Source organism: Culex quinquefasciatus, chromosome 3 (genome assembly GCF_015732765.1).
Source record: "Culex quinquefasciatus strain JHB chromosome 3, VPISU_Cqui_1.0_pri_paternal, whole genome shotgun sequence".
Classification (NCBI taxonomy): Eukaryota; Metazoa; Arthropoda; class Insecta; order Diptera; family Culicidae; genus Culex; species Culex quinquefasciatus.
The window spans coordinates 44234842-44257101 of NC_051863.1; the positions used below are offsets into that span (position 1 = coordinate 44234842).

At 33.1% G+C, this 22260-nt stretch overlaps 1 protein-coding gene across 1 annotated transcript in view; it reads right to left on the reverse strand.

Annotated features, from left to right (window-relative positions):
• The window catches only part of LOC6039141, a 97027-nt gene that overhangs the window by 41211 nt on the left and 33556 nt on the right, over positions 1 to 22260 (reverse strand). Inside the window, exons 4-5 of the mRNA XM_038264690.1 lie at positions 18287 to 18351; positions 3121 to 3210 (exon numbers count right to left, since the gene is read on the reverse strand). Of these exons, the coding sequence (XP_038120618.1) occupies positions 3121 to 3210; positions 18287 to 18351 (155 nt within the window). The remainder of the gene's footprint in view (positions 1 to 3120; positions 3211 to 18286; positions 18352 to 22260) is intronic.

Consider the following 22260-nt stretch of genomic DNA (forward strand, 5'->3'; position numbering starts at 1 on the left):
CCCGAACAGACGGTAATAACTAAATTCATGCCATTTCAATAACAAATACTGTTAAAATAACAGAAAGTGTTATGGAATATTCTTGCAAAATCCATTTTAGCATAAGAGTTGAATAACAGTTTATGTTATCATAACAAAATTTGTTATTGGTCTGATATTGATTGAAAGCCAAAACAACTTGGGAATAACATTTTTTGTTATGGAAGAATACCGCCAACTGTTATTGGGATGATCGGATTAGTTGTTAAAATAACAAAAAATAATAACAAAGATTTGTTCGAAAAATCACTTAAAATGTTATAAGTCTGTTATTACAATAACAATCCAATAACAAAAAAATCATAACGGCGAATAACAAATCTTGTTATAAATAACACAAAATGTTATTGGCCTAGTATTTTCAAATATCAAAAAATGTTATTCCAACGGTATTTCCGTCTGCTCGGGAACCCTATATTCAAACCAATTCCTTCTTTTCAGGTTCTAAAAGTTTTGTTATTAGTTGAGCCTAGTCTAGTTAGTTTTGTCTGAAAATATCCTAATGGAATTCTCCGATAAACTTTACACAACGTACTCAAAAATGGGAGGAAATCATGAACATGATTACAAAAAATTGATAAAACAAATAAATCTGGGTCTTTCAACACTCAAGCGTTTGGCGTTATAAATGAAAGAATTAATAAATTAATTAAAAACAAACGAGAAAATTCTGTTTTACTAGAACTGCGAGGTATTTTTTGACATTTTCGGTTTTGCGTGGAGTTGTAATTTTTTTTTGAAAAAATGTGGTGCTTGGAAAAGCGACGAAAACGCCAATTTATTGAATCAGAATGACATGCTGCAGGTCACCCTAATGGCCAGACAAAAATACAGATCTAGTTATGTTGGCGAGTCGCCAAATTGCGAGCCCTACCCGAGCACTTTTGAATTTGAACATGCTGATCACATAATTTGTGTTTAAGGGAGAAGTGCTAAAAAAATAAGTGAAGGTTGGAGTTCATTATTCGATTATAACAAGTTATTTTAAGGTTTTTTGGTTATTTAGTAACTTTTTTCCTTCAATAGAATTACTCGATACTTTGAACTAAACAGCTGTTGAAAGGTGGTCCACTTTTCTGCTTAGGATAGTAGCTTTACACAAATTATTCTTAAACAACGAAATAAATGAAATAATATTTCATACCTACTTCAAAATGTTAAAAAAAGAAAAAAAAAACAAAAGATTAAAAAAACTAAAATGTTTATGCAAAAGAAACAAATTGCTGATTGTAAAATGGATACCATACAAAAACAAAAGAAACTGCAAAATATGTAAAACATGATAAAAATCAAAATCAAAATCGCAGACAAAACTTGACTAAAATAACCTCTTGAAAACGAGGAATTCATAACTATTATACTCTCATGTCTGTAACATTTCTGGTCAGCTAGATGTATAGTTTTTTGACATGGTATTATCGGTAGTGTTTAATTTAGCAGGATTACAGTAACGATACAAGAAAAAGAAAACCAATTTTGAAAACTTGAATGCAAGGATAACTCTTAACAAGAGAATCTACTTTTACGAAAAACAAGGGTTGCTCTATTTCGATTCTTTAATAATATTTGATTATTTTTTGTGAGTTGATTTCTTGTTTAAAGAATTATGCTGTTTGAATGGTAACTAGACTGCGTTCAATTTCAAAACTGATTAATTACTGCAAAATAGGTTAAACCATTCCAGCGGAATTCCACCTCTCACATCCAGAAAAGGATTTGCAGCTCATCAGTACCCATGTCCGTCCGCCCAGTGCGTCAGAAATCTCCAACAAGCTGTCCTCCCGTGATTGCTAAAACAAACATGCCCGTGCTCTCTCTCACTCAGGTTCGTTGCGTACGCGCGCGCGCGCAAATCACGCGGTAATTACAGCGCAAACATGTTCATTTTGTGCCGCTTAACTCGCAACACTCTTTCTCGCTCTCAAATGAATTTTCCCTTTTTCTTTTTGTTTATGAGAGGGAAAAAAGTGGGGAAAATAAAGAGCGATGCTGAAGTTGATGGCTGTTCCATCTGAGTGAGCATTATGACAGCCCCCGGGGAACAGGTTGGCAAACGCGAACGAATGCTGCTTCTCATATTTGCAGTTCACAGTTTTGATGGGAGGGATTTTGGATTTGGAGAGAGCGAGAGGGGGAAAGGGTTAATTAATGCATATCAAACAAAGAAAAGCCAGGCGCGCGAGTGCTCAAAGTTGATTTACGCGCCAGAAGCAGCGACCATTTGGAAATAAAAAAAAAGAAAGTGACTGAGCAAATTCACCTTACAGATATGAATGGAGCGTTTTTATTGTAAAATTCTAATTGGTATTCAATCAAATCTCTTATTCATTTCAAATAAAAACTGAATGTCACATAAACTAAATTCAATAATTTTACTCTTCTTACTAAGGTAAAAAGCAGTTGTCAAAAGAACATACAAAACCAATTGCAGATAAGAAAAAAACAATTAAAAAAACTGAAGACTTGCAAAAATATGTTTTATTGTATATTACTTATATTTTTAATTAAAAATTGAAAGAAAAATAACTATAGAAAAAACTCGTTGATCCTCAGCATCAATTACATTCTTGCAACTATCAGTTAAGCATCCGTTTAGTCCCCCGTCCAAAAAGTCCATCCAGTTTGACCTCATTCCGGATGCACCCGCCAGATGCATCGCGCAGTTCATTTTTCATTCTGCGCACAAACGCAAATTACCTTCTCACAGCTTGGGCAAAATTCAAGATGATATCTTTCTCACACCTTCTCGCGGGCTGTCAATTTTGCCGGACAGCCCCACAAGGTCTGGGGGGAGTCCTGCCGTGAGAGAACACCACCAGCTGGGGTCCAAATAGGTAATCATCCCCAGGTTGGAAAAGTCCGGCCAATGAGCCGAGGTTAAGAGGCTCTTTAGGAGCTGTCCGAATGGGGGGCATGATGCGTACAAGAAGTTGAAAGAAGTACTCGAAGGTTAGTGTTGTGACTTAAGGACTGGAAGGAATAGGGATTGAGTAAATTAAAACAACTTAATAAATTTTTTGTCATTTAAAGAAATTACCTCATTTTTGTATTTTTAAATAAAAATGATTTCAAATCACTCACCATCGAATGTCCCAGGTACTCGGCAGCATTATCGGAAATGTAAAGCAGCTTCCCATTTTGTGTTAACATCATCAGGAAGCCGGACATTGCCTAAAACAAAACAGAAAATAAAGTTGGATTATTTATTTAATCTTGAAAATTCAAATGAGAAGAAACAAAAAATCGGGAAAGAAAAAAACCTCTAAACCAAGACTGGGAAGATAAGAAACAAACGCAGAAATTAATTACGGCCACTTAAAAGGTGATCCGCTCACCTCCCAGACATTTTAAGCCAGATCAATCACAAAACAAACGGGGGGTTTGCCGACTGGTGATCGCATTGTTGTCCCATTGTTGAACCATTGAGTTTATTCTTACAAATCTGCTCAAAATTAAATAATTTTAACACCGTTCTGTCAAATAAGCCAAACATGCCTTTATTACCTCAAACACACAAAAAAAAATCGGTTATCGCCCCCGTCGGGATCTTTCTTCGGTGAGGATTTTGTTGTCAAGAGAAGTCTCCCCCTCAGGGCCAAGGCCGCCGGATCCGTGATGAAAGTGAACGATTTTCACACGGCCTGTCACCAATCAGGCGACGGGGATCACATTTGGTAGCGCTCGAATTTAATGCTTTGGCATCGGGGAGATATCAGCTGACAAACTGAAAGTTTGGAAGGTTTTTTGACGATCTTGGATTGTTTTTATTTTATAAATTCTAAAGGTTTATAATTGAACTCATTTAACACTGATTTGGATGTAAAAAAAATATAAATGGGTCATTCCAGGTCAACTGAGTACACTTTTGGACTCGACCTTCACCGATTTGGACCAAACTTGGAGGGAACGTTCATCTATTGATAGTTAACAGAAATCCCAAGTTTGGTGCTGATTGGACTATCCCTCTATTTTTGGCACCCCCTCTTTTTTTTTGACGATTTTCAAAAAAAACTTTTTTTTTCTTTTAATCATATGAATTCACATCCGAAATAAGTTTCTCACATATAAAAACCGAACTATGATTCATCCCTTTTTGTTGAAAAGTACACACACCATGTACTTCCGAGTGCAGCGCAAAATCAAACTTTTTTCAGTAAAATCGCTGTAACTCGCCAATAGTTCATTTTAGTTTGAGTTCTACATTGATTATTATGTAAAATTGTCCGGGGAACATGATGGTGATAAAATAAAACAAAAAAAAATATAAGGAATTGGTCAAAACTGCATTTTTTTTAATTTAAAACGTTAAAATAAAAATGAAAATAGAACTAAAAAAAAAAATGAAATTACAGGCCATCGAAAAAGTGTTTTAAAATGCATTATTGACCTGTTCAGTTGTTTTGCAATCATAAGTTTCCAAAATTTTTAAGTATTGACAAAAAGTTTATTTTTGTGCGAAAAAAAGTTTTTGCATTGTAATTTCATAAAAGATCAAAATATTTTCAAACGAGCTCAAAAAAGCTAAACATGATAATTAATGCAGAAAAAGGCATTTAAGCTGGTTTTGAGTTAATTCGATTTGATTTTTGAACAATCAAGTGAGTTCATTGATCATTAGTGCAGTACCTATGAGGACGCGCAGTCCTTGTTATTTTCGTCTCTTTTGTTTCGCTGTTTGTGTGCATGGGGTGATTGGTCTTCTTCTTCTTCTTTTTCATTTTACTTAGTTCGCGCGTTCGTTGGCCGATGAGATTTTTTTTTGTTCTCTTTATATAGTTTTCGATAAAAACGATCCGAGTTCGTTAGGTTTATCGCGTAACAAAATTATTTTGTTTCATCAAGAACGTCGTGTGGTGCGCGAGTCTTTTTTGTGTTGAAAAGACCTTCCCATAGCTCCGTAGCTCGGAGGGCTCGACGTCGGTTGTTTGTGTGTTAAGCCCTCTCCATAGCATCGTAGCTCGAGAGGCAACGAAAATCAATACCTTATCTAGCTAACAGAAAGAAGATCGGAAGGCACTTGATGATTGAGTTCGTCGCGTCTATTCCGTAACAAATTCATGAACTAAATGATTATATAATGAAAAATCAGACTACGCTATCATTGCAGCATTGCGTTTAACACCTCATTGTATAAATAAATATTATTTGGTTTTATCTTTCCACAGCCGGCTGTCTAATATTAAACCATTTCATTTAAAATTTAACAACTGTTAAACGGGAAATGTCTCATCCGCAGCATCCGATTGTTTGCCTTGAGAATAATATATAAGAGTAATTCTCGCTGAAAGTGGACCACTATTTATACAAGGTGCTAAAAAATCAAAAGCAATGTACTTTTCCAAAAGCCCCCACCAAGTTATGAAGGAAACCATGTTTGGTTGGTTGAATTTGTCCTCACCTCGGCGCCACGAAGCTAAAACATTTTTTTTAATTGGTAATTTTTTGACTTAGGCGCGTCTACAAAATTGCTAATAACTTTGCAAAACTTCAACGAACCCTTGATGTTTAGGGGTGTTTTGGAAAGGAAATGAGCAGAGCTTTCGAATGCACTTGTCAGAAAAATACCGTTCCATACATTTTTAGCCATAAAACAACAATGTATTTTTAAAAGGCATTTTGAAGGCCGGCGCCCCGCTTTATCGAAAACTGACAAATCCATTCGAAAGCTGAGACGATTTCACATAAAGTACCAATAAATCTAAGGTGTATGTTCCTCCTACCTTTTTTAATCTTATTTTGATTCTGAGAGCGCAGCGCTCCGTTCATATTTCGGGCGCCCAAAATGTTGCATTAGCTTGCCCCAATTTAAGGTTTTGTCAAACAGTATAGGTGCTCACTTTTTAAATGATAGTTTATTATCCAAGGATCAAGATGCACTATCGATAATTGACCAATATTTAAGGTTTTGGGTTCTGCCAGGCAATTTAATGTCGAAAAGTTGTTTTTGTTTACTTTTTTTGTGTTAAATGCTTATTTACAATTGGGTGGACATTTTTACAGTAAAACTAATGAATGTAGTATGTAGGAAATTCCACTACGAACATTTTTCTAGAGGAGAAAACGTAATTTCGGTACTCTAACGCAAAGATATTTGAGTTTTAGTGAGAAAAAAGTGTACAGATTTCCCAGAATTAACAAGCACGGTCTATTATTTACATGCGGCATATTTTTTGGAAGCCAAAGTATGGTTTCTTACAGTTATTTAGGTAGCTGAGTTCGGATCTGCAATCAAATTTCAGATAAACAGTGAAATTTCGAGCCACACCCAAAAGTTATTTGCGGTAATATGTTGTAATTTTAATCGCTAGTGAATTCGGTCATATTTCATCTTTTGCTCACCTTTAATTGATATTTTACTCACGGATTTTTGTTATGAAGAATGTTTTTTTGGGACCATCCATAAACCACGTGGACACTTTAGGGGGGGGGGTGTTATGGCGATTGTCCACGATCCATACAAAAAAGATTTTTTTTGTATGGACAATTGTCCACGAAGGGGGGGGGGGGTAAAAGATTCCTAAAAAAGTGTCCACGTGGTTTATGGATGGTCCCTTTCAAGTTCTGATTGTTTTGAGAATGTCAGAAAACCTCGTTTTGTGATTTGGCTGGTTTCAATGTAAACTTAAAAATAAATGAAAATTTTTGATTTTTAAGGATTTTCTTTTATGATTTTGTGGAACGATTGTATACGTCAGTCATTAATTAATGACGATTTCCATAACTTTGCAAGGAATAAAAAAATCGCTACCAACCATTTTCACTACATGCAAATAACATTTTGACGAGGCTCAAATATCACTGTTCACTGTTTATCTGAAATTTGATTGCAGATCTGAACTCAGCTACCTAAATAACTGTAAAAAACCATACTTTGGCTTCCAAAAAATATGCCGAATGTAAATAATAGGCTGTGCTTGTTAATTCTGGGAAATCTGTACACTTTTTTCTCACTAAAACTCAAATATCTTTGCGTTAGAGTATCGAAATTACGTTTTCTCCTCTAGAAAAATGTTCGTAGTGAAATTTCCTACATACTACATTCATTATTTTTACTGTAAAAATGTCCACCCAATTGTAAATAAGCATTTAACACAAAAAAAGTAAACAAAAACAACTTTTCGACATTAAATTGCCTGGCAGAACCCAAAACCTTAAATATTGGTCAATTATCGATAGTGCATCTTGATCCTTGGATAATAAACTATCATTTAAAAAGTGAGCACCTATACTGTTTGACAAAACCTTAAATTGGGGCAAGCTAATGCAACATTTTGGGCGCCCGAAATATGAACGGAGCGCTGCGCTCTCAGAATCAAAATAAGATTAAAAAAGATAGGAGGAACATACACCTTAGATTTATTGGTACTTTATGTGAAATCGTCTCAGCTTTCGAATGGATTTGTCAGTTTTTCGATAAAGCGGGGCGCCGGCCTTCAAAAATGCCTTTTAAAAATACATTGTTGTTTTATGGCTAAAAAATGTATGGAACGGTATTTTTCTGACAAGTGCATTCGAAAGCTCTGCTCATTTCCTTTCCAAAACACCCCTAAACATCAAGGGTTCGTTGAAGTTTTGCAAAGTTATTAGCAATTTTGTAGACGCGCCTAAGTCAAAAAATTACCAATTAAATAAAATGTTTTAGCTTCGTGGCGCCGAGGTGAGGACAAATTCAACCAACCAAACATGGTTTCCTTCATAACTTGGTGGGGGCTATTGGAAAAGTACATTGCTTTTGATTTTTGAGCACCTTGTGTAAATAGTGGTCCACTTTCAGCGAGAATTACTCATAAAACCTTTCAACAAATACTATGATTTTGGGTCGCATCATCATCTTCTATGATGAATCCTGACCAAACACCCTATCCTACTAACAAGTTTTCAGGTTCCTGGCGCTCGTGGGGTGTAAGCACAGAGTAAATCAGCTGCCCTAGTAGCAACCTGCGCTAACTAACATTCCCGTCCCTTAAAATCGAGATCTACAAACTGACATGGCGGGCGCCGTTGGTGGCCAATGACTGTTACCTATTCGCAACTGATCTTGTTTTGGAAGTCATGGTGTTTTATCTTTTCAGCGCATTCATACATGCTGTTGATAAGGGAAATACCACTTGATAGTCGAAGCCTATGATCAGTAGTGCTGAAAGGATATTACGGTCCTGTTCAGCAACGGAGAAGGACAACCATGGGTGGTCTCTCATGCTCATGCTCATGCTCATGCTTTAAGCTGGTTTTGAGTTGATTAGGCTTCAATTTCCTTTGAAATTTTCCAGTTTTATGAATATTTTTGTCTGCCCCCGGATTTTCAAACCAATTTTGAAGGACGGGGGGGGGGGGAGGCATGAACTTTGAAAAATGAAAACGGCCTAATCTTAAAATGATTATTTTTGCTCTAAATGAAAAAATACCTCTATTAGTTATTTCAAATTCAAAATGCACATTCAATATTACAATAAATGAAATGTCTCATGATTTTTTACAGTTGAGTAACGGGAAAAAGAAGCGATTTTTTCAAACTTTTTTTCATGAAAAATGCATCTTTTTCGAAATTTTGGTTACGCTACTTGGACGTCCAATTTAACATTTCTTCTATCTCTTCACGGTTTCAACCTATAAATCATTGAAAAGCGTGTCTTAGTAAAAATCCTGAAAAATTAAAAGGGTCGTACCCCTCGGATTCGTGATCATAGACCAAAATTACACCTTAGAGCAAAGTTTCGCGGAAATCGAAAAGGGGCAACTGGTGTGTGAGTTGGTGAAGAATGACCCTGATCAAAACAAAGACGATCGCTTTTTTTATTGTTGTTTAATATAGTTTGAAGGTAAAGTGGCCCAGCAAACATATTTTTGAAGCGATACTGAGATATACCTAACCTCTTAATGTTACAAATTTGTGAAACTAAGAGTTTTTCTAATGTCTTTTAATAAACTATCATATTTTAACTGACGATATCTCAGAGTTAGATTTTCAAAAATAAATAAATGAAATTTTTGTGAAATAACTTGCTGTTTACAATAAAAATAATTGTCACTATTGATTCCTATTCCTGACGTCTAGGCGACCGCAATTCATGGTTCCAAAAGTGTCAAATCAAATAACAACACTTCGCGCACACTGCAAAGTATCACGTTCCGATCCAGTTCGAACAAGCCGTTTCCCACACCGATTGGGATCGATTCGCAATAAAGCAATCTTGGCTCAGTACGACGAAAACAGCTAAAACAAGCAAATCCATAGCTATAAAGACAGCGTAAAATTCAAAAGAAGAAATAAAGAAAGACAAAACTTCGCGAAACCATCGAAATCACACCGTGGCTGCTGATGCTGCTGCAATCATCACATTCGCGATTCGATAATCGATTATTGTTTATTTTGTCCTACCCCTCTGCGCTGCTCTGCTCAGCTGAGATGGGATTGTTTGCCGTTCGGATTCGCGTTTTTATTTACCTCCGATGCCAATTGCACCATAATGCGATGCAAATAATATATTAAGCCCCTCCGTGTGTCGTCGTCGAGTACCTACGTTTATTCATCATTCGAACGGGCAATTTGAGATTTATTTCTGTTTTGGGGAAATTCCCATAAAGTTCTCATGGGCAAATTTGCCACTCATATCAACGGAGTGACGAGGGGTGATACGATTTGTGCCTTGAAATAGATTATTTCAAGAATATAGGTTTATCAGTATTATTTTATTTAAAAAATAAACTGAACGTCACAGCCAAACAGACGCAAATCATCGAATAGATTCATCAAAAAAATCATCAATCACCGCTCATTAGTGCCATCTAGTTGTGATCGAGCGAACTGCAAAAATGCAACAGTTTAAATCAGCTGTCAAACGCTAGAAATAAGCAGTGGTGAATTAGAAATAACCGTGGTGAGTTTCTGAAAAAATAAAATTGAGCGTTATATTGTTGATTGATGTTTTTTGAAAACAGTTTTGCGTCCGTTTGTCTGAGCGGCAAAAATATTTCTGACAGTTCTGAGAGGCTAAATTGAAAAAAATAAATAAAAACATTTGCTTTGAGCATGTATAACAGATTGATTTGAGTATTTTTTTTCTGTAAGTAAGTAAACAATTTTACCACATTGGTGGCCCCTCGACAGTACGGCTACAATCAGCAAACAATTACTGCGCAAATGCATGTTTGTCTCGTAACTAGAGGAAGGGTACGTTGTCCTTTGTATGACTTACCTGTTTTAATAATTCATAGTGAAAATTAAATCATAAAAAGTGAGCTCTATAACTTATTTTTTGTTAAATTAAAATACAAAATTTAAGTCAAAAATTTAGAAGTATGTCCTTTTGAAGCATCCACAATCTCGGATGCTGCAAATTTCAATAAATTTCTACTACTTTACGTAATTCTACACCCTTCTAGAACTACTTCTAGGAGTGAGCAGGGCCGGGGGGTGAGGCAAAAACTACGCTAGAACCAGACAAAACGGTAATTTATCTGTTCATTTATAGACTCACTCAGCTTATTGCAATGGGAGTCGTCAGTGGGGCATTGCATTTTGTTTTGTTTCCAGTCGGATTTATTTGTTCGTCTGATTGTTCACGTTTGAGTTATTGAATTGTGTGTGTGTGTGTGTATGTGCACATTTTTTGTTCTCCCTCTCGCTCTCTGCTGAACGACCCCGTACATCCACGTGCAAAATCAATGGTGATTATTGTAGTTTTTTATTGCTTCGCGATGATTCATCGCGATTGCGATAGCGATTGGAACTGGGAAGCCACGGCGGTGTGGTAGGGGCCAGGTCCTCCAGGTCGACAGTTATTACCCGGGTAATAAAAACGGTAAATATCCCATTCCGCGGAACCGCGCGAGGTCGCGGCTGGCCGTAATGAATGTGTCATTCGGAAATTGGCGGTAGCTTCGCTGAGAACCAACTAACTTTTAGTCATAGATCAGTGAACATCCTTCAACATGAACCACGTGGAAAAATCTCATTGCGATGCCAAATTGCTAAATGTCGGACACGAGCCGCGTTGTTATCCGACTTAATTGAATCCAGCACGCAACGACCTGGGCACAGGATGCACTCGGATCGCAGTCCAAGCTTTCGGAGCTCGGTGAAGGCCTTTCCGGTAATTTGTCCGCGAATGCGCGCGAAAGGGATCAGTCTCGAGAGGTAAAGCACTGACAGCCAAACTGAGACAGGGGTCCAATCCACCACGATATAATTGTGTCGATTTATCTGCAATGCTGTGCCATTACAACGTCACTGGGCGTCGGTTGTTTGCGGGATTGAAGTTGAGAGCTGGAGTACAGGGGAGTTCAAAGGAGCATTTGTGAAGTTGAATTCAAACTTTGGCCGTAATTTTATGATCAATAAGTGAAAATATCAATCAGACAAAATCGAACAGTCGCTAACAAAATTCAGCTCCGTTTGTTTTTTGATTACGGTGGTCCAAAAAAACAATCAATTTTGAAGATTTACGAAAAGTCACATTTTTCATTAAAAAGTTACGTTTTTCAATTACGAAATTTTAGACCCAAAAAAAATAGTTCATTCTACCGTTTTCGCCATTTTACCGATTCAACCAAGTCTCAACCGTTTTTCCAGTTTTGTTAAAAAAATCCTTTCTTAGAATCCTGTTAATGAATATCCCACAAAAACATCTCGAAAATTCATAGAAAAATATTTTCAGCTATGAGCTCGTTGGTCCCGAAACCAAACAAACAAAGTTATCACTTATCACTAGGGTTAGTGAAATTGCACGATTTCACGGACAGCGTAAAATCTGCGAAATTTGGCTTTTTCCCCGAAATTCCGTGAAATTTTATGTTTGTGTGAAACTGTAACGATTTTTCTTAAAATAATTTATCAAACTCAAAAAGGAATAAAATTAATCTTAAGAACTAATTTAGAATTAAGCGACTTAATACCCTTGTTTAATTACTAATATAGGGTTAGTGAATTTTGACGATTGCGTGGACGTTTCAAAATTCGTGAAATTTATCAATTTTCTCAAATCTTTTTTTTCTAAATAACAACATTATAAATATGTCAACCATTAAGACTATTTAAGTAAATTTAAGAAGCTTTTATTTTTTTATATAGACTATTTGAGAATTGCTCAGATTTTATAGTTTGTTTTTTTATAAAAAAAACTAAATTTAGTAATATGTTCATAAGCTGTTTTAAAAATTTTAGTGCTATTTTATTTGAAAGGTATAATTTCAAAAGAAATTAAAGGATACAAACTTTGTTTTATTCCAATTAAATTGAAGAGTATTTTTAATGTTTGAAATCACCTTTGAAAGATTTCAGTTATTTTTTTCTGAGTTCTGTTTAATTTTAACGATATTTGATTATTTGGTTGGGTAATTCCCGTGAATGTTGAAAAATGCTACCTTTTATAGTTTTTTGTTCTCATTTTGAATAAAAAAAATTAAATTTCGTTACAAATTTATTTCAAATTTAGTTTTTGAAAAGTGAGTTGAAACCCTTAAACATTATTTTTAATGGGCTAAATTAAAATTCAAATTCAAGATTGTTAAATCTTGCATTGATATGAAAATCAATAAAATGAAAAATGATAAAACCGAAGCAAATCATCGAAAACTCTTAAGCATTATTGATCAATTTTTTTTTGTGTCACGTTCAAGTGAAGATTTTTTGAGTTTATTGAAGAATAATATATAATGAAGCATAAAAAGTAGTTTCTGTGATTGAAACATAAGATTTTCAAAAGTTATTTTACGTTCCACGAAATTTGCGTGAAATTTGGTGTTTCGAAATTGAGGTCCCCGTGAAATTTGCAATTTTCGAGCGTGAAAAATCACTAAGCCTACTTATCACCCAACTAATCACCTATTTTTTGAAATTGGGCGACGTAAAATTGGTTCAGTAGTCGAATCATATTTTTTTTTGAAAAATGTGGTTTTTGACAATTATTGCAAAAATCGTTAAAAAAGCATTTTCTTGACCACCCTATTTCGGATAGAACCACCCTAATCACAAAAAAGAATTGCTAAACTGTTAAATTGTTAAGGGTGCACAGCAACAAAGGAAGTTGTTGTCTTCTTATTCCAAAATTGTCAAACTTACGGAACAAACCTACAACAACCGGATTGTAAAATTAGTCAAACTTTATGGTAAATTGTTTTGTGGACAGTACTTCAGGGGATGAATAAAAAATATGTCGATAATACTCGTAGTTTTGAAGATACTAAAATGTCTGTAACAAAAATCTGGGTGCAAAAGCTCTGGTTGATGTGCACCATTAAATTGTTAAATTGTTAAATTGTTAAATTGTTAAATTGTTAAATTGTTAAATTGTTAAATTGTTAAATTGTTAAATTGTTAAATTGTTAAATTGTTAAATTGTTAAATTGTTAAATTGTTAAATTGTTAAATTGTTAAATTGTTAAATTGTTAAATTGTTAAACTGTTAAATTGTTAAATTGTTAAATTGTTAAACTGTTAAACTGTTAAACTGTTAAACTGTTAAACTGTTAAACTGTTAAATTGTTAAATTGTTAAACTGTTAAACTGTTAAACTGTTAAATTGTTAAATTGTTAAATTGTTAGATTGTTAAATTGTTAAATTGTTAAACTGTTAAACTGTTAAATTGTTAAACTGTTAAACTGTTAAACTGTTAAACTGTTAAATTGTTAAACTGTTAAATTGTTAAATTGTTAAACTGTTAAATTGTTAAATTGTTAAACTGTTAAATTGTTAAATTGTTAAACTGTTAAATTGTTAAACTGTTAAATTGTTAAACTGTTAAACTGTTAAACTGTTAAACTGTTAAACTGTTAAATTGTTAAATTGTTAAATTGTTAAACTGTTAAACTGTTAAACTGTTAAACTGTTAAATTGTTAAATTGTTAAATTGTTAAACTGTTAAACTGTTAAACTGTTAAACTGTTAAACTGTTAAACTGTTAAACTGTTAAACTGTTAAATTGTTAAATTGTTAAATTGTTAAACTGTTAAACTGTTAAACTGTTAAACTGTTAAACTGTTAAACTGTTAAACTGTTAAATTTTAAAATTGTTGAATTGTTAAACTGTTAAACTGTCAAACTGTCAAACTGTTAAATTGTTAAACTGTTAAACTGTTAAATTGTTAAACTGTTAAACTGTTAAACTGTTAAACTGTTAAACTGTTAAATTGTTAAACTGTTAAACTGTTAAACTGTTAAACTGTTAAACTGTTAAACTGTTAAACTGTTAAACTGTTAAACTGTTAAACTGTTAAACTGTTAAACTGTTAAACTGTTAAACTGTTAAATTGTTAAACTGTTAAACTGTTAAATTGTTAAATTGTTAAATTGTTAAATTGTTAAATTGTTAAATTGTTAAATTGTTAAATTGTTAAATTGTTAAATTGTTAAATTGTTAAATTGTTAAATTGTTAAATTGTTAAATTGTAAAATTGTAAAATTGTAAAATTGTAAAATTGTAAAATTGTAAAATTGTAAAATTGTAAAATTGTAAAATTGTAAAATTGTAAAATTGTTAAATTGTAAAATTGTAAAATTGTAAAATTGTAAAATTGTAAAATTGTAAAATTGTAAAATTGTAAAATTGTAAAATTGTAAAATTGTAAAATTGTAAAATTGTTAAATTGTTAAATTGTTAAATTGTTAAATTGTTAAATTGTTAAATTGTTAAATTGTTAAATTGTTAAATTGTTAAATTGTTAAATTGTTAAATTGTTAAATTGTTAAATTGTTAAATTGTTAAATTGTTAAACTGTTAAACTGTTAAACTGTTAAACTGTTAAACTGTTAAATTGTTAAACTGTTAAATTGTTAAACTGTTAAACTGTTAAACTGTTAAACTGTTAAACTGTTAAACTGTTAAATTGTTAAACTGTTAAATTGTTAAACTGTTAAACTGTTAAATTGTTAAATTGTTAAATTGTTAAATTGTTAAATTGTTAAATTGTTAAATTGTTAAATTGTTAAATTGTTAAATTGTTAAATTGTTAAATTGTTAAATTGTTAAATTGTTAAATTGTCAAATTGTTAAATTGTTAAATTGTTAAATTGTTAAATTGTTAAATTGTTAAATTGTTAAATTGTTAAATTGTTAAATTGTTAAATTGTTAAATTGTAAAATTGTAAAATTGTAAAATTGTAAAATTGTAAAATTGTAAAATTGTAAAATTGTAAAATTGTAAAATTGTTAAATTGTTAAATTGTAAAATTGTAAAATTGTAAAATTGTAAAATTGTAAAATTGTAAAATTGTAAAATTGTAAAATTGTAAAATTGTAAAATTGTAAAATTGTAAAATTGTAAAATTGTAAAATTGTAAAATTGTAAAATTGTAAAATTGTAAAATTGTAAAATTGTAAAATTGTAAAATTGTAAAATTGTAAAATTGTAAAATTGTAAAATTGTAAAATTGTAAAATTGTAAAATTGTAAAATTGTAAAATTGTAAAATTGTAAAATTGTAAAATTGTAAAATTGTAAAATTGTAAAATTGTAAAATTGTAAAATTGTAAAATTGTAAAATTGTAAAATTGTAAAATTGTAAAATTGTAAAATTGTAAAATTGTAAAATTGTAAAATTGTAAAATTGTAAAATTGTAAAATTGTAAAATTGTAAAATTGTAAAATTGTAAAATTGTAAAATTGTAAAATTGTAAAATTGTAAAATTGTAAAATTGTAAAATTGTTAAATTGTTAAATTGTTAAATTGTTAAATTGTTAAATTGTTAAATTGTTAAATTGTTAAATTGTTAAATTGTTAAATTGTTAAATTGTTAAATTGTTAAATTGTTAAATTGTTAAATTGTTAAATTGTTAAATTGTTAAATTGTTAAATTGTTAAATTGTTAAATTGTTAAATTGTTAAATTGTTAAATTGTTAAACTGTTAAATTGTTAAATTGTTAAATTGTTAAATTGTTAAATTGTTAAATTGTTAAATTGTTAAATTGTTAAATTGTTAAATTGTTAAATTGTTAAACTGTTAAATTGTTAAATTGTTAAACTGTTAAATTGTTAAATTGTTAAATTGTTAAATTGTTAAACTGTTAAACTGTTAAACTGTTAAATTGTTAAACTGTTAAATTGTTAAATTGTTAAACTGTTAAACTGTTAAACTGTTAAACTGTTAAACTGTTAAACTGTTAAACTGTTAAACTGTTAAATTGTTAAACTGTTAAACTGTTAAATTGTTAAACTGTTAAACTGTTAAACTGTTAAACTGTTAAACTGTTAAACTGTTAAATTGTTAAACTGTTAAACTGTTAAACTGTTAAACTGTTAAACTGTTAAACTGTTAAACTGTTAAACTGTTAAACTGTTAAACTGTTAAACTGTTAAACTGTTAAACTGTTAAACTGTTAAACTGTTAAACTGTTAAACTGTTAAACTGTTAAATTGTTAAACTGTTAAACTGTTAAATTGTTAAATTGTTAAATTGTTAAATTGTTAAACTGTTAAACTGTTAAATTGTTAAACTGTTAAATTGTTAAATTGTTAAATTGTTAAATTGTTAAATTGTTAAATTGTTAAATTGTTAAATTGTTAAATTGTTAAATTGTTAAATTGTTAAATTGTTAAATTGTTAAATTGTTAAATTGTTAAATTGTTAAACTGTTAAATTGTTAAATTGTTAAATTGTTAAATTGTTAAATTGTTAAATTGTTAAATTGTTAAATTGTGGAATTGTTTCAAATGCTGAAATTATGGCTAGTTATTTCAATTTTGAATCTTTTTTTTGGATCAATTTCCAAGAATCTTAATTTTGCGATCGTATTCAAATTTTTTAACCGTTATTTTGATTTTTGATATTTCTTAAAATAAGAATATTTTTAATTAAAAATCGTGAATCATAAAAAGGTGACAAATATTTTCCATGATTTTATAAGTGACCCAACTGCACTTTTCTTTAACTATAATAGCTACGCCACTGTTTCCAGTCCTGTTTTAGTTAATGACTCAATTATGTTGAATCCAACCGGTCCCACTTACAGCAGTGCTCTGAAGGTCAGCAACACCTGCAAGTGCGTACTTTTTCACTTTCAACAACGCAATTGAAAATTTTGTTTTTGCAATTCCGTCGTGAAACTACTTACTTTTCCTGTCGTTCTTGAACGATGAAATAGCCTACTTTTCTGTAACAAAAATAACAGAATCGAATAACAACACTTTTCAAAATAAATGCTGAAAAGTTCTACTTTTCAGCATTCAAATGGGTGCTGAAAAGTTGAACTTTTCAGCACTTGTTTCGAAGAGTAACATTTTTCAACATTTTTTTGATTTAAACGATTTATTGACAAAAAAAATGAAAATTTGACATAAAATTTCACTCAGTGTGTGTTTTTTGGAATCGCAATAAATGTTGTATGGAACTCGTTGCAAAACTTGATTTTTTCAGCACTCTTCGTATTTATCCAACTCGGTGAACCTCGTTGGATAAATGTACGACTCGTGCTGAAAAAATCCTCTTGTTGCAACTTGTTGCGTAAACTACTATTTAGCTTCTTTAAATCCACACCTTACCTTTCAATATCATTTCAACTCTTCTCGAAAACCTCCAAGAGATAAGTGTTCAATCCTTCAGAAACGATAATGACACCGTCTATCATCGTAACTTGTGGAACCTGATGATTAGTGCGGCGCTCGGTTGATGGACCAAAACATCCATTCTGACTAACACGATGAAATCGAAACGAAAAATAACCTCTCTTTGGGACAAGGGGAAACCTCATTAATATTCAACCATAGCCATTAGGGGCGGAGTCGATCAATAATAACAGTTTTGTGAGACTGAGGGTTTTTGGGTTTTTAAGCGCCACCGCCACAGACTTGAGCATAGAATGTGAGCATAAAGTTAAGCTAATTTTGACGGTGTTAGAAGTTTTATTTTGCAGAGTGACTTGATCAGTCATTAGACGACGAACCTGATCAATTTTTGGTGTTGTCCAAAATTCTACATGAGACGGTTGAAACTTAAGCAAAGTCTATGTTAAAAGTGACTTGATCGACGAACGACGAACCCGAATATTTTGTGAATCTTACCATCGAAGACCTCTAATTGCCTTTAAATATTTGAAATTCCCAAGTTTACGCCAATGCTTGATCAGTAAACAATCAGTCTCACCGATTTCACTCAACTCGACTAATTTCCATTAAGAAATGGGCTAGCGCCTTTTAATTGTCTTTTCGCAGAGGAAAAAGAATACCAACCTTTGGCCTACATTAAATACAATGTGTCCCGCCCCCCCGCTCATTGAATCCCTCCTTCCCAGTAAACGTAAAAGTGTACCTACCTTGGAGAATCCTATATTTGGCGTGGGAGCCGTGTGCATCCCAATGTCAATGCTCCGTTTGAACACTGTAGAGAAGAGAAAGAGATGAAAAAAGAGGGGGTTTAAAATGAGGAAAATTAGTCAACCGAAGAGCGGCCGCGGTCGTGATTGCGAAATTTTGATACAATGTTGAATGTGCTGCACTGGGGGGAGAGGAACGCGAGAGATTCGCGCAACGTAATTGCAGCCTCATTTGCTACAAATTGTGGTTAATTAAACGCGTGAGTGATTCCACTTTGCCTGGTCAGATGTTTGGTTGTGGATAAATGAAAACCTTAGGAAATACTGGGACATTGGCTACAATATAGTGGTGAAGCAATTGATGAGAAAATATTTTCAAAAACTTCAATTTCCCCTTAACTTAACGTCTCGTTATCGCTCGAAGAAAAGTTTGCTGATGAAAAGTTAAACTTTGTGATACATTTGCATAAAAGGTTCAAAACAGGGAAATCTACCCTAACAAAAGATCATTTTATAGAACTATGACTTATTCAATCAATAAAATTAAATCAATTCACACAAAATTTTCAATAAGTAAAATTTCAACTCTGAACAATCAAGATAACTTCACTCAAATGTTCAAAACTCACACCAAATGGCTCTCCGGTGGCTTCCAATCTCCTACTAGTTATTAGCAATTAGTGCTGAAAAGAGCTTTATAACCTTTTGATAGCGTGGGTGTGGTCCGCGCCCAAATCGTAGCATTAGTAGCAGATTTCATACCAACCGCCCCTGTGACGGTGTCGCAAATGACTGTAACTAACCACTCAACAAGTCAAGTCAGCAAGCAAGAAGTGATAATCTCCGAGGTCCTAACCAAACATTGCCACAACACACGCGGTTATAAATGGCACACTTTAGCTACCGCAGCACGTCGATGGAGGGGTGCCCTTGTGCATTAGCCAGTAAGCTAACGTTAAGCCCATTTGCAGTTTCGATTTGTTGCACCTTAATTTATTGTGCGGAATTAAACCGGCTTAAATTGACTGTTAAGGTGAGCTTAAGGCATTATCGAACTTGGTAGATGCTGCCTTTTCACAATTCTAGTTAAGCCCTTTGGCTTTGTTAGTCTCCGCTTTAATCCATTCTCAAGCCCTTTGATTATGGCGTGAGAAACAATCGAATGTGTTAACATACCTCAGCAAAAAATGCACGTCAATCGATTGCATTTTTAATTGAATTTAAACCTGCATTTACATCGGTTACTATTAATCGCCCAGCTAAGTCGCAATCCCCACATTGATAATTTAAACTGCAAAAGATGTCGACGGCGGCACAATCGCGCCCTTTCAATACACCCGCAGTGTGATTTGAAGGGTATTACGAACGTGGTGATTATCAGCGTTTTAGCACCAATTTGCTAGACCCCCCAGCCAAACCCCGGCTTCCCTGGACTCCAACCAACAACGTGTGGAGCGCCATTTTACATAATTAAATGACAGCTGACAGCGGCAGCAGCAGCGTCGCGACGGTGGGTTGTCGTCATCATGTGCCAATCTTGGACCCACCACCTGTGCGCGCCAGGTGACTGACACAACAATTGAAGGTTGAGCCACTCTCGTGACGACACATCGACGAGGAGGAGGATGCTGGGGGCATCTCAATCATATTTGCGCGGGAATTAATGGCAATTTTTGCATGGGAATGCGTTCGGGAAACTTTTTTGCCTTCCTCAACGAGGGGAACTATAATCCTGCTCAAAAAATGAACTTTCTACTACATAAAGATCGTAGGCCAACCTTCACCTATCAGCTAATAAATTCTGAGTCAAAATCAAGAACAACAAAAAATATCCGTATAATTTTCAAATATTTTATTGGCATAGTCAGTCTTGATAAGGCAACATTATGTCTTATCCCAGGTAGACATCTCGGGAAAACCGGGAAATAGGGGAAATATGCCCATTTTAAGCCTAATAAGCGATCGTGTTTGAATGATGCTGGATAATCTGGATTGTTCCTTGAAATTCACTAAAACCAAGTACACCAACGAGTAGAGCAACTTTTTGTGAACATGTTTGTTTTCACTTTTATTAAAAGTTGTGCTATTCCTTTTACAAGCATTTAAAAAAAAAAATATTTCGAAAGTGCATTCTAACCAGTCCAGTGCATTGGGCCACGCCCATTTTTTCTAATTTCAGCTTAGTTCTTTTTTTCTTCCAGCGCTCTTTTGGGTCTGCTTAGTGCTGCCAAAAATGATGAAATTTTAAGCGAACACTCACGAAAAGTAGCATTTACAGCGAAAGTTTCCTGGCAGCACTTGCTCACTCTAACAGGCGCTGCACCAACATGTTGGTGGTATTGGTGGCCACCCTTTGTTCTTTATTTGCCTTCGCTCCTCGCTCGGTTTTCTTCAGCCTTCGATTAGAATCGGTATTCAAAATTGAAACGTCAAAAGACTTAGCGCGTTTGGTTTTGTGATGGTGATGGTTGCTCATTATTCACATGGGATTATTTTTCAAGTGAGTGACTAACTAATGGTCAAAAGAACATGTTGCCGGTAGTTGGAAGCAATTTCATACCTGAGGCGCTTTGAAAACGTTAGCGCAAGTGACAAGATATTGATGGTGACTTTCGTTAAGCAGTTAACCTCTGATCTTGCGTGTCACTGTGTGTGCCACCAAAATTATGAGAAATGGTCTCGCAAAATAGAAATTATGATCAAAAGTGCATTAAATTTGATCTTTTTGGCCAGTACGTGACATAAATTTGCGTGCTTACTCGAGGCGGTGCTGTTGCTGGTAAGTTTATAGCCTAAATAGTATTTTTGGAGCTCAAATCGAGCATCAAACTCTCCATATGAGGAAGATAGGTGTTTGATTAGAAAAGGTATATTTCCCCTACTCGGGAATTTGATTCAACAGGGAGAAAACTAGAAAAAACACGGGAATTCGATTGACAATCCGGGAAAATATTTGAAGTTTAGCTAAAATTCGACAAACAAACTTGAAATTCGACTTCAATAAGATACAAAATTATTCTATCAAATTGGCATATCATAATTCAGAAACGAATTCCAAAAAAATACCCAGAAGTATGATTTTTGATGTCTTATACTTTTTTTGAATTCAACCGAATGAATTCATCCTTTGAGCAATTGTCTCTGAAATCGACCGATTTCAATCTATTTATTTTTTTTATTTTTTTATTTGGCTCAAACTTTGTGGGGGCCTTCCCTATGACAAAATAAGCCATTTTGTGTCATTGGTTCACCCATACAAGTCTCCATACAATTTTGGCAGTCTTCGGCAAAGTTGTAGGTATTGATGAGGACTTTTCAGGAAAAATAAGTACACGGACAATTTTTTATTGCCGATTTTTTAATTAACTTCTTTTCACAAGAAAATCAATTTCCCGAAATCCCTACTTTATAATTATAGTTTTTTTGAAAAAATAATAATAAAAAAAACTAACTTAATCCAACTATGTGGTTCATGCCTTCCTCACTCTTTAGCAACACAAATTTCATATATATTTTTTTGAAAGCACACAAATTTCAAATAAGTGTTCATTACTCGAGACAGAATTTCCAGATCCCCAATGTTTTGGACTCGTTGGAAAGGTTTTTCGATAAACTAACCAATGATGGGTCGGATGATGGATCCGGACATCGTCTACACACATTTAAGTGAGATACATAAATATCACATAAGTGGTCATAACTCGAGACAGGGTTGCCAGATGTTCAATTTTTTTTGCCGACGAGTTATGATTTCTTGGAAAAATGTGTTTTTTGGAAAAAATAGAACTTTTAGTCAAACAATAGTTTGACTTAAGTTTTTTAAGGTAAAATTAAATTTTGAATCAAAAAATACTTTACAAATGTTTTGATAAGGTGCACCGTTTTGAGGATATAGCCACTTTTAAAATGAATTTTAACTGAAAAATTTCCGTTTTAAAAATTTTTAAAGTAGTGTCTACGATTGGCCATTCCTG